We start from the raw sequence: 18,372 nt of genomic DNA, 5'->3' as shown, positions 1-18,372 counted from the left end.
AGAGTTGCATCAAACAGAAGTTCATATAGAATAGTGATGACAATTGGTAAAGTTTGGATAGAGTACTATAGTATTTGTCTATATACCGTATCTGTAATTTAAAAATAAAAAAATGTACTCAAGTATGTACTTTTGTGGATATCAATTTTAATCTTTGCACTTATATCTTCGAAGTACCTAAGTACTCATACATGCATGTATCCATTAACCACGATTTAATTAAAATAAATTGTTAAATCATATTATTTTAACACAATTAAAAAATATTTAAAATTCTATATATATTAAATCATAAAAATAATATATTAAAGTATTTAGATTATCCAAAAATATATTAAATCATGTAAATATTTCTTTAATTTATTGATATTAATAGAAATAAAATAAAAAGAAAATGAATTACTACACTAAACACAAATTATTTTGAATAAAAACAAAACAAAATTTAGATATCAATTATCATCTTGTATGAAATTAATTATTAACTTTGTTTATGAATAAGTTATGGAATATTTTATTCCATCTAAAAAAATATTATGATATTATTTGTATATTTAGATTAGTAACTAAAATATTATTAGTTATGATAAAATTTATATTTTCCTGACATTTATGTGTGTGTATATATATATATTATAATAATAAAATAAATTATATATTCTTTCTTGAGTAAAAAAAGTCACACATATTCTTTTATTTTATGTATATAGTCCAAATAGAATATTAGTTATGGTTTATAACTCTGAAATTAACTAATAACAATATTTTTAAAAGCAAATTAATTAACAGAACATTTTATAAGAAAATAATACATTCAATGCAATTATTGTAATTTGTCTGTAATAAACAATTTACAATATATATATATATATATATATATTGAAAAGTTTTGGAAGTAATATAAAAATTACATAATAATATAATTATATTTATTTTTTGAATTATTAATATAGTTAGATTAAATAATGATACAAAAAATTGTATTTTGTGAATTAAATAATTGAACTTAAAGCGTTAATAAAATCTAGTTTAAAAGAAATACTTAAACAAATACTAATTTAAATTTTGGTTGAAATAACTCTTTAATATCCGAAAATAAAAAATATATATATAATGTGTTTGTACAAGGTCAACAAAAAGTCTCTCTAAAAACATGAAACATAGTCAGAAAATGATGAATAGACATCAAATCAAACGACACATTTATATATGTAAAAAATATTAAACTATGATATCATAAATATTTTCTATCTCTAGTAAACTCAGAACCACACGCCACCCTGCTTTGAATTTTCATTCAGTGGACTTTTTTTCCGTTTGGTTTTCTCTCCTTTTTCTTGGTATGTTCACTTTGATATTCTCTCCTTCTTAAATATTTCTATCACTTAATACTTTGTTTGCTGCTTTGACATATATTCTGTGGATTTTATACAGGTATGAACTTGGTATAATTATTGGAATAATGAATTTTTTTTGTTTTAATCAAACTCCATTTGAAAGTTATGTGTTTTGATGTCAGTATGATGTAATTCTTTTCTCGATTTTAATTTTCACTTGATTTTTTCTTTGCATTTTTTTTTCTACTGTTGTTGTAATTTACCTGTAGCAATTATTTTTTTGCTCCTGATGGAGAAAAATTGATTTCATTTCATTCTGTGTTTAGAAATTTATAACGTTTTTTTTCTTCCTTTCTGTTAGTGTTGGACATGACTTGTTAATTTTTTTTTTTGACTTGTAATTTTTTGTTGACTTGTTCTTTGTTGTGCTGATGAAAAGTATAGCTTTTCTTTCTGATAATGATAATAACAAAAAAATGAAATATGGTTTACCCGCAGTTTATAACAGTTTTTTTGGCAAGTTTTTTTTTGTTTTGGTTCAATCTCTACAAATTAAGAACAGTTAATTTTAGTCCCTAATTTGCTAGATGCCCTAATAAAATCACGCCACATAATCCAATAAATTAGATGAGAGACTAAAAACTTTCGGAATTTATAGTGATTGAATCCAAACACAAAAGTTAAAGCACAAAACTGAAAAAACGTAAAGTCATATTTAAACCTAGAAAAACAATGCTAAAATTCATTGTGAAATTTGTTGAAAATCCTTAATTCCTTATGATTTGATGCAAAGCGATAATTGATTATGCTAGAAGTTCCCGACCTCTGTTTTCATAGCCTTAACAAACTTGTAATTTCCTTTTTATAGAATGATTTGCATAAAAAACTAAAAGGCTTTGTTTATTTCAATCAAAAGAGGAACGAATAAGCTTTTCATTTACATTTCTTGTTCATATTGTTTTCTTTCTGAATTAACAAAAATGTCATCCCTTGTCGAAAAGCTTTATTTTTAAGGAGAAAACTTGATATGGTTACATAATTGAAATTGAAAGTTAAAAGAAAATTTAATTTAATTTTGGTTCTTTTGTTGTAAATAATTTAAGGTCGTGTCACCCCGTTACCATCTTTATGAGGTTTACTATTTTACACTTGTTGAGAGTTTCACATTCGATATAATATGGTGTGAAAAAGTGTTTATATGTTAGAGCATTTTTCACATTACAAATTTATTTTATAGGATTGAGTTAGGTTCAACCTAAACTAAAAGAACACATTCTAAGAATACTAGCTTAGATACACGTGCTTAAAGCACGGGTTATTCAGAAGTATGACACTTATCTAGCCGAACTTTGTTTTATTAGATAGTAAATTGATTGATCGATATAAATATCGAGCAACTGCTGTGCTGCAAAAAGAATACAACTAGCATAGCCTACTTGATGTACAAAATCTTAAGCAATCATTAGGTGTCAACTCAATGGTAATAGCTTGAACTTGTAACTTCAAGGGACTGAATTAAAATCTCATCTAGGATAGTTGTAAAATGACCTTTAGTATCACTGTTATAAATAATAAATAAAATGTAAAGAATCTTAAGGTACTAATGATGTCTACTTTATAACCCATTTTTACTTAATGGTGACTATTATTTCTAATGATCTATATTTTTTAGTGCAGCAACAAACTAGTGTTTTGGTGTATTTTCTGGATTTAAATTTCCATTGAAGAAGAAATGATGTCAAGGGGAGCAACATACTGGTGTCATACATGCAGGCAGCCAATCTTGCTTGCAGGGAGGGATGTCCTTTGCCCGTACTGCGACGGAGGATTTGTGCAAGAAGTTAACGAGATGCGAGGACTAGCATCATCATCATCATCATCACAGTCAGAAGAGTTTCAAGACGATCCTGATATTTTCGATGCAATACATGCTGTTGTAAGTCAAAGAGGTTCTGTACCAAGAATTGGGTTTAGAGATGCTGTTGATAGTTACATGAGGCAAAGAATGGATGGAAGATCTGGTTCTGGTTCTGTTTCTGTTCCTGAACAGACTTGGGGTGTTTTTAGTTCTTCCGGCCGATATTTAATAGTCCATGGCCAAACACCTAACTCAAGAGGCGATCCTCGGCGCGTTGATTTTGGTGGCTACTTTATGGATCGTGGACTAGATGAACTTATCGAACAACTGAATACGAATGGTCGTGGTCCAGCACCTGCCTCGCGATCTTCGATTGAAGCAATGCCTACCATTAAGATCACAAAAGAACATCTTCAGTCTGATTCACTCTGTCCAGTTTGTATAGAAAGGTTTGAACTAGGTTGTAAGGCAAGGGAAATGCCTTGTAACCATATTTACCACTCGGATTGCATTGTTCCTTGGTTAATTCAGCATAATTCATGTCCTGTTTGCCGTATTGAGTTGCCACCTCATGGACGTACTAGTTCTCGTGCCAGTGGCCGTGGAAGGCGAAATCCGCTGTCATTTTTGTGGCCATTTCGTTCGTCCAGTTCAAATACTAATCGTTGAGCTGAATAATATAAGAAGTTATTGTGGATAAATCAAAATTACAACTAAAACTTTCATTTCTTCTCCTGGACAAGTATATACAATTTTGTCTGTCAAACAAATGCTTGTAATTTAAATGACAGGGACAAAGATTCTGAAGATTTTACTTTGAACATGATCTCATTTGTATTTGATTAAACTTTGTAAATGCAATTTTCATGAAAGCAATTTTCATTTAACCTTGGTGCATTTGTAATCTATGTGGTTCTTCTGAACAGCTATAATGAAGTGGTGGAGAATTAAGTCTTGGTTTTGCGACCCTTCTTAGATTAAGCTTTTTATGTGTGGAGCCTGCCAATAGCTTCTGAAAATATGTAGCTATAAGATTAGATTCCAAATTATCACAGATTAAGGAAGCCTTTTGAGAGTAAGGAAGGTTTATTATCTCTTGATATTGAGTCATGTGCTCTGAAAGTATAGGACAATTTATTCAAGGTATATAATTTTTTATTCTAAAATATCTCTGTACATTATTGTTCTGAAAATAAGTTCAGTTTATAAGAACTTTAAAAGGTTGGTTTTTAACTACCTTTTTATACCTGAATAGACAATGAGTTTTTAAGTACGTAAAAGTAAGATGAAATACATAACAAAAACAGCAAAATATAACTATTTGAGTCAAGTATAACACCTCACAAAACATTAAAACAAAGGTGAGTCTAAGATCATAGCCTATTAAAAGAAAAATAAAAATATCAGTCTATTAAAATCACTAGACTTAGAGACCCAAGTATCTAACCGTCAAACTCAATAACGTATGTTGGAGGACTCTCCAACAAACTTCCAACAAACTTCCAATGGAAAAGATCCACTGAACAATCAAAGACATAATCTGAGTCTCCTTAAGATATTTCTTAGAAACCTCCAAGTATCTCCATGATGCACATCAAATGAAGTCAATCCTCCTCAGTCAATGAAGGGAAGTGCGTCTCAGTTGGTTCTCTTTTAAAAGTCTTATTGATTAATTATTATTTTTTAAATAGTCAATGTTAATAATAAGGTTAATTTCTAAACCACCAAACAACCAAAGTCATAATCTAAGTCTCCTTAGGATCTTCCACCTTCCACCAAATCACCTTATAACTCTCGATCAATGATCAAATTAAATAATAAGATCAATTAAATTTCTAATTAGATAATTAAAGAAATAAATAATTGATCGATATGCACTAAAATTTAAGGACTTTAATATCACTAAATAATGTATCACTTTATCATTATGAATTAAATGAACCTTAATAATTTAACTATGTTGATGATGGTAAAAGTGATACAAAAGAAGAAAAAATGATGAAAATGATTACACTTTGTTGTTGTTGAGAAAAACCAGAGATAATTGGAGATAACTATCTCAATAATGTGAAATATTTTTCCCTCACCTGTGCAGATAAATGTCCAAATATAAAATACAATTTCACAGAGCAAAAATAATTAGAAGAAAACTAAATATGAGACAAACACAATTTTTAACGTGGAAAACTTAAATAAAAACCAGGGGACCTAGTCTAGTAAAAACTTCCACTATAATAATTAATGGGTACACTAGAGTCTTCCTAATAACAATAAGGAACATTAATCAACAATAACAACCTTCCACTAAAGTGGGTATGCCAAAGTAATTCTCAGAATAGGTAAAACTACTCAGACTATATATTAAAATAACAAACTCAGTTGTAGGAATAACATACTAAATTTGTAGATCAAACAGAGGAAGTTTGTTACACACCTGTTACCACCACCGAAACAGATCCTTTTATTTATTCTCTTCTTCTGTTACTGGCCGCCGTGATTCTTTTCTTCTTATTTTTTGACACTATTCCTCTTATTATTATATTAGGGATTTAAGTCCCTTTTCTTTCTCACATGAGCCAAGTCCATTAAAATTTTTTTTTTCTTCTTTCTTTTATTTCAATAATAATAACAATAACAATATTTATACTAATAATAATTATAATAATATTAATAAAATTAGTGGGTTCCACTTGGGGAGTGAGTCCACCCAACAAATCTCCCACTCACAACTCAAGTGGGAAGGTGTTGTTCAACCATGTCGGCTTTCTTTCTACAACATATCATATTTGACACAAGCAAGATCTTCGTTATCATATTTGAACCATTCTCATCAATATGAATCCTCTCAATTAAAAATGACTTCATTTCCAGTGCATCCTGTATCCAATGATACCGCACTTCAATATGCTTCGACTTTGCATGAAAAGTCGGATTCTTGCTGAGATGGATCGCACTCTGACTGTCACAGAATAACACAAAGTTGTCTTGCTTGGGGCCTAACTTAGGAATTTCTTCATCCACAAGAGTTCTTTGGAAGCTTCAGTTATTGCAATGTACTCAGCTTCAGTAGTAGATAAAGCATCACCCTTTTGTAGTCTTGATTGCCAAGACACAACTCCCCCTGCAAACGTCATCGTATAACCAGAAGTAAATTTTCTAGAATCAAGATCACCTGCCATATCTGCATTTGTATAGTCATCCAACATAGGTTCACCACCTCCATAGCATAAACACACTTTGAAAGTGCACTCTGAGATATCTGAGAATCCATTTCACTGTTTGCCAATGATCTTTACCAGGATTAGAGAGAAACAGCGTAACAACTCCAACTGCATGAGCAATATCTGGCCTTGTGCATACCATAACATACATCAAACTACCAACTGTGGATGCATAAAGAATCTTCTTCATCTCTTCTTGGTCTTTCTCACTTGTAGGACATTGATCAAAATTCAATTTAAAATGAGTAACAAATGGATTTCTAACAGGTTTGCAATTGCTCATGTTGAATCTCTCTAAAACTTTCTCAATGTAATTGTGTTAAGACAACTACAATTTATTATTCTTCTTGTCACGAGTAATTCGCATGTCCAGAATTTGCTTTGCAGGACCCAAGTCTTTCATTGCAAAAGACTTGTTCAAATCTTTCTTTAAAGATTGAATCTTCTTAGTGTCATGACCAACAATCAACATGTCATCCACATATAACAAGAGAATTCTCTGATCAACATGTCCCACTACCAATTGAGTTTGGGACTGTGTGGAGGCGGTACTTATCCCCCAGGTACTGGGCTCGAATCTCACGGAAGGAAAAAACTCACTATTTCCACTGGGTGGTTAGGGAGGGTGAGAAGATCGTGAGGTAGCATCGCCGATAACGGTAATGGTCGAGGTGTTACAATCATCAGTTACATTATCATCCTCTACCTGTATATCTCCCCCATCAACAAAGGTTTCTGCAGGGGGTTTAGGCGCAACATCATTGTAACTTCTGGAATTTAGTTTCTGTTTTTCAGCTTTATCATAGTATTCAATAGTCTGGTCTTCAAGAAATATCACATCTCGGCTTCTGATAATTTACTTGTCAACCGGATCCCACAATCTATAACCAAATTCTTCATCACCATAACCGACGAATATACAATATTTGTATCATGCTTGGACCTCTCATCTCTTGGAACGTGAACAAAGCATCTGCAGCCAAAAACTCTCAAATAATGGTAAGAGACATTTTTTCCTGACCACACTCTATTTGGAACAGCACCATCAAGTGGAATAGAAGGAGAAAGATTGATCAAATCTACTACGGTTTTCATTGTTTCACCTCAAAAGGATTTCGATAATTTTGCATGAGAGAGCATACATCTGATTTTGTCATTAATCGTACGATTCATTCTCTCTACAACACCATCATACTAAGGTATCTTTGGAACTATTTTCTCAAGCCTGATTCCATGTTCTCTACAATACTCTTCAAACGGACCTCTATATTCACCACCGTTATCTGATCAAACACATTTCAATTTCATTCCCTTTTCTCTTTCAACACTTGCATGAAAGTGCTTGAAGACTCCAAGTACCTGATCTTTAGATTTCAAAGGAAAAGCCCATACTTTTCTAGAGTGGTCGTCAATAAAAGAAACAAAATATGATGCACCACCAAGAGATTTATTATCCATCATACAAACATCAATATGAACTAAATCAAGAATATTTTGCCTCCTATGAGGACCAGTATTATGAAAAGAAACTCTATGTTGTTTTCCAGCAAAACAATGAGTGCAAGTTTTTAGAGACGTGCCTTTACAAAAAGAAAATGTTTCTTTGCAAGCATGTTGAGTCTTTTCTCACTCAAGTGACTGAGGCGTATATACCATAAATCATAAGATGCATCTTCAATTGCATTAACTTCTTCCTTGCATAGCTTCGTAGGTGTAACATCCTCTAAATTTATTATTTAAAAATAATTAGAACCTATCAATATTATTCAATATTAAATTACATGTGATAATTATTTGTCTTGTTCAACTTATTGTAGTTGATAAAGTTATTAAAAAGAATTATTAAATTAATCGGAGTTTAAATATATATATATATATATATATATATATATATATATATATATATATAAGTAGATATATATTATATGTAGATGTGTCTTTCTAGTGCAAGAAGAAATTGGACTAAGGGTTTGAGGCTTAGTATGAACCAACCCACTTGAAAGAGTAGAAATTTGGGTTATGTGTTTGTGACTTGGTTTTTATGATGAAGGTTAACAACAACAAAAAGGGACAAAAAGAATGACATATTATCACTCTAATTTTTCATTAAGGCCCAACAATATCTAACCAACAAATTTCAATTTAAATTTCCCTAAGTCTGCAATTTATGTATACTCACTAATAATAAACAAAAAAAGAATATCAAAACCCTAGGCACCATCACCTTCACACCTCATTTTCTTCATGTATCCAAAGCTTGGAACTTCGTTTCCTTGTGAACAACTTTGTGGGGCTTAAGGCGTGTACTAGGAAGAAAAGCGGCCAAGGTAAGGGTTTTTCTCACACAAATTATAGTTAGACAATTGGTTGAATGACATGAAATAAATAATTGTGATTATTTATATTTTAAAATGAATAAATGTAGACTAATGGATTAAAATAATACAACCCCAATTTTTGTTGAGATTGAATTGTAATATATGACTTCTATGTAGTAAAGTAAGAAATTTTATGCTATATGTGATAAAATTATAGTTTTACGATGAATATGAAATAAAGTTTGAATTTTTACCTTATATGTGATAAAGTTTTAGCTTTTATTATGTATATTAGTTAGAGTGTGAATTTTCTTGTTATATATGTTAAAGCATTAATTTTTATGGCCTATATGATATCAAGTTTCTATTTTTATGTATATGAGGTGAAAGTCATAATTTTTATGATTATTTGTTTATGAATATGTGATATTCATGATATAGATGTGTGTATGTGTTCTTAATGATATGTGAATAAGGTGGTGATTTTAAAAAGTGATTTTGAATGCATATGACATGAATACTATATCTTTATGTCATGACATATGTATCTTCGTGGGAGTTACCTTAGTGGCAAGTTTGTTTTTTCCATTGGTATAGGTGATCCTTCTGTGTGGAAGTTGCTTTAGTAGCAGGTTTATATCCGAATCATATAGTTTTAGGAGCATTCATTATGCATATATTTTGATATACAATTTACCAGTTTGCACATTTTTTTCTTTTAAATTTGAAGTTTTTACGGTTATATGTTTTGTGTTATTCTTCTATATGTTTGGCGTTGGTTTGATGTGGATGATGGAAAAAACTGACCTTTACAACAACATTTTAGGTACTAATGAGTTCGAGGAGATTCAAGAGTAGTTAATGAGTATTGACGTGTGGCAAACGTGGGGTAAACATGAGTTTTTTTTCAAGATGATTTTGTAATAATAGAATTGTACAATAATTCTAAGTTCTTTTTAATCTTTTGTTACAAACTTTTAAAATGTACTAGAATTCAAAAAATACGAAAGTGGTTCTCTTCCGTTAAGAATAATTGTCTTTACGTTGTTTTAAATTTTGAATAAATACTTTTTTAATAATATTAAATAACGTGGTTGTTACTAATTATTTAAAATGAATAAATGTTAAGTATGCTAAATAAATTCGTAAACTTTTCTAAGAAGTAAGTATTATTTTTAAGTAACGTTTTGGATTAAAAATCCGGGGGGTTATAGTAGGCATCCTATAGAGAGAAGTGAAATTTTTCTCCTTTGCAACTACTAGGGACCCTTTGGTGATTTTACATATACCACCACCACCAAAGTAAGTGTGATAACCATCAATATCCAAGACTTTCACCGAAATCAAATTGAGACGAATATCAGAATCATGTATAACATTCTTCAATTGAAGCTTGCAACCAATCACAGTTTCAACCGAAACATCTCCCATACCGATAATTTTACATACTCATTCCTCTCCCATTTTTACCATGCCAAAATCACCAGCACTGTAACATGAGAAGAAATCACGCCTAGGAGTAACATGATATGAGGCACCCAAATCAATAATCCAAGTTGAATCTTGACATGCAAGGTTTATGAAATTATCATCACAAACAATGTAGACATTACTAACGAATGCAACTGTTGTTGTATCTTTATTATTTTTCTTCTTTTTGCCCTCATCTCTTTCCTCTTTTAAGGAACCTGCAATTTCTTTTTATGTGACTCGTTTTGCCACAATAATAACATATCACTTCTTTTCTAGTCATCGACTTGCTATGACTTTCAGAGTTGTCGCGTCTATGGAAGTTTCTAGATTGACTTCTCTCCCGCTTTGCCACAATAATAACATATCACTTATTTTCTAGTCCTCGACTTGCTACGACTTTCAGAGTTGTCGCGTCTAAGGAAGTTTCTAGATTAACTTCTCTCCCGTGACTCTGTAACTAGTGCTTCTGGCTTTGAGGAAGAACCAATCAAACCATGTTCCTTTCTTCGAGCTTCTTCATTCAACATGCTCTCTTTAACTGTTGACATTTTCAACTTTCCACTTGGAGTTGAATTGCTCAACGTCACAACAAGGACTTCCCAATTATCAAACAAGGAACTCAACAATAACAACGCTTGCAACTCATCATCTAATTGAATTTATGCGGTTGTCAACTATTCACTGTATTCTGAAAAATACTCATATGCTCTGTCATTGAATCCCTATCTTTGTATTTCATATTCACCAGCTTCCGAATCAAGAATGCTTTATTTTGCACATTCTTTCGTTCATACAATTCTTTTAATTTTTCCCACATCTTGTTAGCATCTATTTCAATTTCAACATGTGGATATACACTCATATTCAACCACTGCCTGATCAACGCCACCGCATTTCTATTCATCTTCTTCCAGTCAGCGTCAAATTTATCTACAGGTTTAGTAGTGTTACCCTCAATAGGATCATACAAATCTTTAATGTATAACATGTCTTCCATGAGAGTCTTCCAAAGTGTGTAATTAGAAGAGTTGGGTTTAATCATATTCGGACCTTTATTTTCCGACTCCATTTAAATGCACAAATCAAATCAACTGAACTCTGATACCACTTTGTTGGGAAAAACCATAGATAATTGGAGATAACTATCTCAATAATGCGGAGTATTTTTCTCTCACATGTGCAGATAAATGTCCAAACATAAAATACAATTCCATAGAGCAAAAATAATTGAAAGAAAATTAAATATGAGACAAACACAATTTTTTAACGTGGAAAACTTTCCTCAAATTGAGAGAATAAAAACCACGGGACCTAGTCTTCCTAATAACAATAGAGAATATCAATCAACAATAACAACCTTCCAATAAAGTTGGTATGCCAAAATAACTATCTGAGAAGGTAAAACTACTCAGACTGTATATTAAAATAACAAACTCAATGGTATGAATGATATACTAAATTTGTAGATCAAATGGTGCAAATTTGCTACACACCTGTTACCATTGGAACCAAATCCTTTTATTTCTTCTCTTCTTTAGGCCCAGTGCTTCTTTTCTTCTTATTTTTCGACACTATTCCTCTTATTATTATATTAGAGATTTAAGTCTCTCTTCTTTCTCACAAGAGCCAACTCCATTAAAATCTTTTTTTTTTTCTTTCTTTCTTTTATTTCAATAATAGTAATAATAACAATATTAATACTAATAATAATATTAATAAAATTAATAGGTTCTATTTAGAGAGTGAACCCACCCATCAATTATTTATACATAAAGCTTAGGAGAAATTAATAAACTAACTAACTTCAATATTTCTATATCCTTTTACAAGGTGTTTACAATACTTTTAAAATAAAAAGTACCGTCGAAATAAAAATGAATAAAAGACAATATTGTGAAGTATATAATTATTATAACTCTTAAAATTTTTGACCAATTATTGGACCCCCTCAATTGTTTTCTTGTGTTTTCTAACATTCACTCCAATATAATTAAGAAGAAATCTAGAAGTTTTTATATTTAAAATTTAAAATTTTAATTAATATTTATATTGCTATACCTTTAAATAATAATTTTATTATTAAATATGATATATCAATTGTTTTTTAATTTTTTAGATTATATAAATTAGAAAATTACTTTTGTGATAAAATTATACATATTAAAAAAATTATTAATCATATTTTTCTGTATATAATTTAATATCCAACTTTTTTTAGTTTTTATTTTATTTTATATTTTATTAGATATTACATTTTAAACTATATTTTATATGGACAAATTAAAAGAAATTATCTTATTAGTTAACTTAAATTTTGGATCAAAATTTTAACTAAAAAAATATAATAAAATAAATTTTAAAATTAATTACCAAATATTGAATTGAGACACAATGATTATGGAACAAATGATGTTGTTGTCTTTCATTAACTTTTTTTAAAAAAACACATCTTTAAATACTAATAAAAAAACACATTTAGTTTGTATATTATGTTAATAATTAAGTCATGTCTTAAATTAATATACCAAAACAGGAATCTACAAATATAATAGTTGCCGGATTCCTAAACGGGTACAAATTTGTTTTGTTGGTACAAATTTGATAGTAAAAGAACAAATTAAGAAAAAACTAATCCCTTATAAAAGCATAAATTGACTTTAAATTTTTTCATTTATACCCAATAATCTACGACTGAATTTTAAAGTTACAACCTTTCATGGCTTCCTCTCACTTTCTTTGCAGTAACCACACTTTCCCCACTTCTCAAAATCCCTTCAGAGCCATCCATTTACCTCAATTCAGACCAAATGGGTCATCCAATTTTCATTCAAACCTTCACTTTCAAAGACCCCAATTGGTCAAACTCAGAACCGTGGTTTCTCACTCTTCCAAAAAACAACTAGAGGTTGCTTCTCCTTTTGTTTAATTGAGCTTTTATTTTATAGTGTGTTATGCTTTGAATTGAAATTTTGTTAATAAATGTTTGTATCTTTTATTTTTTTGGTAAAAAATTAGATTGTGTATGATCCTGATGAAAGGATAAACAAGTTAGCTGATGTAGTTGATAAGGATGCTCCTCTTTCAAGGCTTACTTTGTTCTCTCCTTGCAAGGTAACCACAACAACCATTCTCTTGCTTGTTCATGATATGTTAGTTTAGTGGTAAGAGTTTGACATTGTAATTTCAAGGAAAAATGGGTAAAATGGTTATTAGTGTCACATTATTAATAATATTTTTCTCTTCCCTAATTTTTTTTAAAAGAAAAAACAACCATTTTGTTGCTTACAAGTTAGAAGCTATGAAAATTAGTTTGTCTCTTATTGAAATTGTCAACCTATGTTGTGTAGATAAATGTTTTCTTGAGAATAACCAACAAGAGGGAAGATGGGTATCATGATTTGGCATCGCTATTTCAGGTAAGTTCATCAAAGTTTTGTAAATCTTTCAGTTCTCTTTTTTCAAATTTATTTGTTAATTTGATTTACTTATTTATGTGTAAGGACCAATTATAGTCTCTGAGAAAAAATGTGGAACCCAATTTATTTCCTAAGACAATATAGTCCAAGAATAGTTCCTTAAATTTACAAAATCAGGACACAATAGTCACTTGGTCAGGGACAGTTTTCGGCATTTAAATTTTTGTTAGGGACTAATGTGTGCTGATATGGAGGTTTGCTCTGGCCCTGATAAGCTCCTGGAGTGCAACTCTTCTAAGTTTTTGAAGGACTACTTGTGGAATTGTTTTTGTCAGAGGGACTAAATTGGGTTCTGCGTCGCATTTTTCCATGGAGTATTTACTCTTCATTTATTCTTGACTCTTGAGCTTATCTTAACTCATATTTAATGTGCCTTAAGGTAATAAGTCTAGGTGACATCCTTAAGTTCTCTCTGTCACCTTCAAATACCAAGGATGCCTTGTCTACCAATGTGTCTGGTGTGCCCCTTGATGATAGAAATTTGGTAAGGCAAAACAAAATATTGATCTCCTTTTCAACATTTTCTACTCTCGGACATGTATTCGGATAACGCTATGCGAAAAAAATCTCTTCTTACAGATTATTAAGGCGCTTAATCTTTACAGGAAGAAGACCGGTACTGAAAAGTTCTTTTGGGTATGAAATAACAACGCTATTATTCTCATCTTTTTCTTTTATTATTATTTTGAATTAAAAAAAAAATTGCATCTTTATATTACTTGGAAGTTGGAACTCTACTTAGATCAATAGTTAATGTATGTTTTCATGTTGTTAGATTCATTTGGATAAAAGGGTTCCCACTGGAGCAGGGCTTGGTGGTGGGAGTAGCAATGCTGCAACTGCACTATGGGCTGCAAATCAATTCAGTGGTTGTCTCGCCTCAGAGAAAGAACTCCAAGAATGGTCAAGTGAGATTGGATCAGATGTTCCCTTCTTTTTCTCTCAGGGAGCAGCCTATTGCACCGGTCGAGGTGAGGTGAGTCCAAATACTCCTTTTTTGAAATGTGAAATCAGTTTGAAGAAATTTCACAAGATGTTTATTACTTATTTATTGCTCTCTGTGTTCTCATTATGTCATCCAATTGATGGTATATGATACATCTGATTATCTGCACAATCTACTGTCTTGTCTTGCATTACAACTTTGATTCATTCCCCAAAACATTGTTCCCTCTGTCTCATATAATGTATCTCATTTGGAATATTTCTCTCTCAAATTATTTATCATTTTATAATACCAATATAGCATTTGTGACATTTTTCCAATGTTACCCTTATTTATTAAAGTAGTTGTGAGTATATAGTAGACAAAAATTAAAGTACAGCGACATTTTAGTCTTAACATACTATTTTGCATTGAAGATTGGTATAAGTAATCATTTTCTTAAGAACTGTTTCTATTCCAAATGAGACACAGACAAAGGGAGTACTAATCATTCACTTCTCAGTAAATATAAGCAAGTGAACCCATCCTTTATAGGTCCCGTTTGAATAAACGACTTAATTAAGCACTTATATCCTTATAGAATAAACATTTATGTATAACTTATTTCTATAACAAAAGATGAAATAAAGTCAAATTGCTTTCATATAGGCTATAAGTTGTTTTCATAAACTGTTTCCATAAGCTCTCTCAAACAGTTTTGCACGTATTTATGCCGGTAGATAAGTTTAAATAAGTCTATCCAAACAAGCCATAGTTTTGATTTCACATCACCTAGATGGATCTTCGTTCTGGTAGCCCTTCCTAATTTAGTAGTAGAAGTAGAAGACATCAGATCATTTTATGGAGGTATTCAAGATTTTTGCAATTCACTTGTACAGGTTGTTGAGAATATTCCGCCACCAGTATCTTTGGATGTTCCAATGGTTCTCATAAAGCCTCAACAGGCTTGTTCAACTGCAGAAGTCTACAAGGTATATGAATTTTTCAGGATAGTAATGAAAATGTACTTTTACCATTTTTTTAATAGTCACAAATTTAACGAGTTCCAATGCAATGATACAGCGTCTACGTTTGGACCAGACTAGTAATATTGACCCTTCAATATTGCTGGAGAGGATCTCAAGGAATGGTATATCTCAAGATGTTTGCATTAATGATTTAGGTATGCTTTTAGCTCTACATTTATCATTTTTCCTTAGTTTTTTCACTTACACTTTTGCTTTGATTTGATCTTCTTGATTGCATATTGTCCCATTGTATGTGCTACATATCATGAAATATCAAATATACCCTTCAATGTCTTGCAAATCAATCCTTCCAAATTGTTAAATTCTATCTATTCCCAAATTCACATTCACATGCATCAGAGTTTCAATTTAATTTGGTAATTTTCTGCTGCATTACATTTTCGTTTGGTTTTAAATATTTTTTTTTCACATTTTCCATTTGTTTTCATTTGCAGAACCTCCGGCATTTGAAGTTCTTCCTTCTCTCAAACGACTGAAACAGAGAATTACAGCAGCGGGTCGTGGAGAATATGATGCTGTCTTTATGTCAGGAAGGTGAAAAAACCTAATAATATTCTTTAATATCTTGTCTAGCATTTTTCACATTTTTTGAAAGTGAAACATAATTGCTAGAGCTTTAACTGCTAGAGCTTTCTGGAACTAATATATTTGTTAGTTGCTTTAAAAAGTGTTCATCTAAAATTGTTTAAACTCCATCCAGAGCATTTGACATCTCTCTTATTGTGGAAAAGTATAGTTGTAATTTTTTCGGTGAATTTTGCTGGCTGCAGATTTTCTAAAAATACTTGTGTGGTAGAATTATTGAATTTATTCCTTTATATTGTAGTTCTAATTCTGTTAAAGGTTCTAATCAAAAGTAAGATTAGGAATGGCATGCATTTCTTATTTTTAATCTGATGGTAGTTCAATATTTACTTTGCTCTTGTGGTCGCTTTAATTATAGTCCTTGTTTCCAGAAGTTGTTATCATCTAATATATGTTGTCTTAACATCATATGATGCAGTGGAAGCACTATTGTTGGAATTGGTTCACCTGATCCTCCACAATTTGTTTACGATGATGATGAATACCGAGACGTATTCTTGGCAGGTAAGCTTCAATGACCAAAATATGTTTAGCATGCTGCAACAATTTCCTTTTAGGAAAGTGGGAAATGAGTTTAGTTAATGACATCTGAAAATGTTAATTGTATAGCACAAGATTATGCAGAGCTTCACATTTTATTATAGGAAGTTATGTATATATTTATATATATATATATATATAAGCTGCTGGCAATGCAAATCCTTTGCACTTAGGTGATTTTTGTTGAAAAATATTGCCAAACAGCGGATATAGGTAACTCTATAATACTACAACATAGCGGAATTCGAACAAACTGCTATTGTTTGTCATCCGCAATATGTCTATCAGTGTTGTCAAGTAGTGGCACTATGTCATTACGCAATTTAAACACTGCTATTATCCGCGATCTCTGATTGATAACACTTAGTCGAAATCAATCACCGTACAAACAGCCAGATGGTTGTATCTGGAGCTCTTTTGAACACAATTGAGAGATGGGGCCAGTAAAATTATGGTTAACAAAATGGCTGTTGGGTGGACTCTTGTAAAAACTTTGCGTCGCTGATCGCCTTGGTTGAAAGAAGGCTGTGTTCACTTCACTTATCATTTTAGTTTATCGTGTTTAAATGACTTGGTTTGTTGTTCTTAAAACTATTATTATTTTTACATTTTTAAAAGAAAGTAATTCTTTTAGAAATATTATTTCAAGTCTTATTTATGCGTGATTGATGGCAAATCGTGCACAAAAAAATCAGTTTTTCAAAATACTAAATGACCAGTGAATGCTTCTGTCCACCGTAGACCACTATTTAAAAGTCACCTGTAATTTTAATGAAGATGGACGACACTCCTCATAATGATTCTCTAGTACTGTATAGATGAGACAATAACTCAATTGATGTAAAAATAAGGATAAACGAATATCTTCCTCAAAATTCAATTTGTTAAACCAACATCAATAAGTCACCGCTTCAAACATAAAGACAAGGAGACTCGTTCACTTATATTTCTAAAGAGTATTCGTTGTTAATGTTTCAAATGATTTTTAAATATTGGTCCATGGTGGATCTGGTCCACCCTAAAATTTGTCAACAATTTGTTTTAAGAAAATATCTTGATACAAGAATAATTCTAATTTCACCATTTAATATTTCCAATTGCAGATGCCTATTTTCTCACAAGAGAGGCAAATGAGTGGTACAAAGAACCTGCTTCAAGTCCTTCTCCATCTCATTTACTTGTTTCTGAATCCGTTTAATTTATCATTTTGTATATGATAATAAAATGATGTAATATTCATCTCATTTACTTGTTTCTGAATCTGTTAAATTTATCATTTTGTATATGATAATCAAATGATGTAATATTCACATAGTCAATGAAATCTGCAAAAAAAATTAATCAACAAAATAGAAAACTAACAATTGCAAAATTAGAAATTGAAACATAGAATGTTCTTCGCTTTTGTAGAAAACGGAGAACGTTATTGTCCATAACTGAAACACTGAAACGAAGAATGTTCTTCGTTTCTGCAGTTTTGAAAATAGTTTTAGATCAATGTAAAACGAAAATTAAAGAAAAATAAGACAAGAATAACATAGGTTTACGTGTTCAACCTCAATTTCTTGAGACCTACGTCACAAGCAAGAT

At 30.8% G+C, this 18,372-nt stretch overlaps 2 protein-coding genes across 5 annotated transcripts; both read left to right on the top strand.

Moving 5' to 3' along the window:
- The first annotated feature begins 1,183 nt into the window (after positions 1 to 1,183).
- Positions 1,184 to 4,082, top strand: LOC101496968 (E3 ubiquitin-protein ligase RZF1-like). 4 transcript variants are annotated; one of them, XM_004499381.3, is made up of 2 exons: positions 1,184 to 1,340; positions 3,015 to 4,082. In XM_004499381.3, exon 2 carries the CDS (start codon positions 3,070 to 3,072, stop codon positions 3,862 to 3,864), a length of 795 nt encoding a protein of 264 aa, XP_004499438.1. In that variant the 5' UTR covers positions 1,184 to 1,340; positions 3,015 to 3,069; the 3' UTR covers positions 3,865 to 4,082. The 4 variants fall into 4 exon arrangements, with proteins under 4 accessions (XP_004499438.1, XP_004499441.1, XP_004499439.1 ...); XM_004499384.4 differs by having other exon boundaries at positions 1,213 to 1,340; positions 3,010 to 4,082; XM_004499382.4 differs by having other exon boundaries at positions 1,289 to 1,434.
- An 8,775-nt stretch (positions 4,083 to 12,857) lies between these two features.
- Positions 12,858 to 18,036, top strand: LOC101496653 (4-diphosphocytidyl-2-C-methyl-D-erythritol kinase, chloroplastic). Its single transcript, XM_004499380.4, has 11 exons — positions 12,858 to 13,112; positions 13,223 to 13,318; positions 13,555 to 13,623; positions 14,063 to 14,167; positions 14,263 to 14,319; positions 14,459 to 14,659; positions 15,508 to 15,600; positions 15,692 to 15,791; positions 16,092 to 16,191; positions 16,661 to 16,746; positions 17,886 to 18,036. The coding sequence occupies exons 1-11, from the start codon at positions 12,924 to 12,926 to the stop codon at positions 17,978 to 17,980; spliced, it is 1,191 nt and encodes a 396-aa protein (XP_004499437.1). The 5' UTR covers positions 12,858 to 12,923; the 3' UTR covers positions 17,981 to 18,036.
- Positions 18,037 to 18,372: the final 336 nt, after the last annotated feature.

Source organism: Cicer arietinum, chromosome 5, assembly GCF_000331145.2.
Source record: "Cicer arietinum cultivar CDC Frontier isolate Library 1 chromosome 5, Cicar.CDCFrontier_v2.0, whole genome shotgun sequence".
In the NCBI taxonomy this organism is placed as follows: Eukaryota; Viridiplantae; Streptophyta; class Magnoliopsida; order Fabales; family Fabaceae; genus Cicer; species Cicer arietinum.
The sequence above is the reverse complement of the archived record's forward strand: the minus strand, read 5'-3'. Positions and strand labels throughout refer to the sequence as shown.

Coding starts and splice junctions, on each gene's coding strand:
- LOC101496968 (XM_004499381.3), top strand. CDS start 3,070: ATGATGTCAAGGGGAGCAACATACTGGTGTCATACATGCAGGCAGCCA.
- LOC101496653 (XM_004499380.4), top strand. CDS start 12,924: ATGGCTTCCTCTCACTTTCTTTGCAGTAACCACACTTTCCCCACTTCT. Junction 14,320..14,458: donor GTACTGAAAAGTTCTTTTGG/GTATGAAATAAC, acceptor TCATGTTGTTAG/ATTCATTTGGATAAAAGGGT. Junction 15,792..16,091: donor TGTTTGCATTAATGATTTAG/GTATGCTTTTAG, acceptor TTTCATTTGCAG/AACCTCCGGCATTTGAAGTT.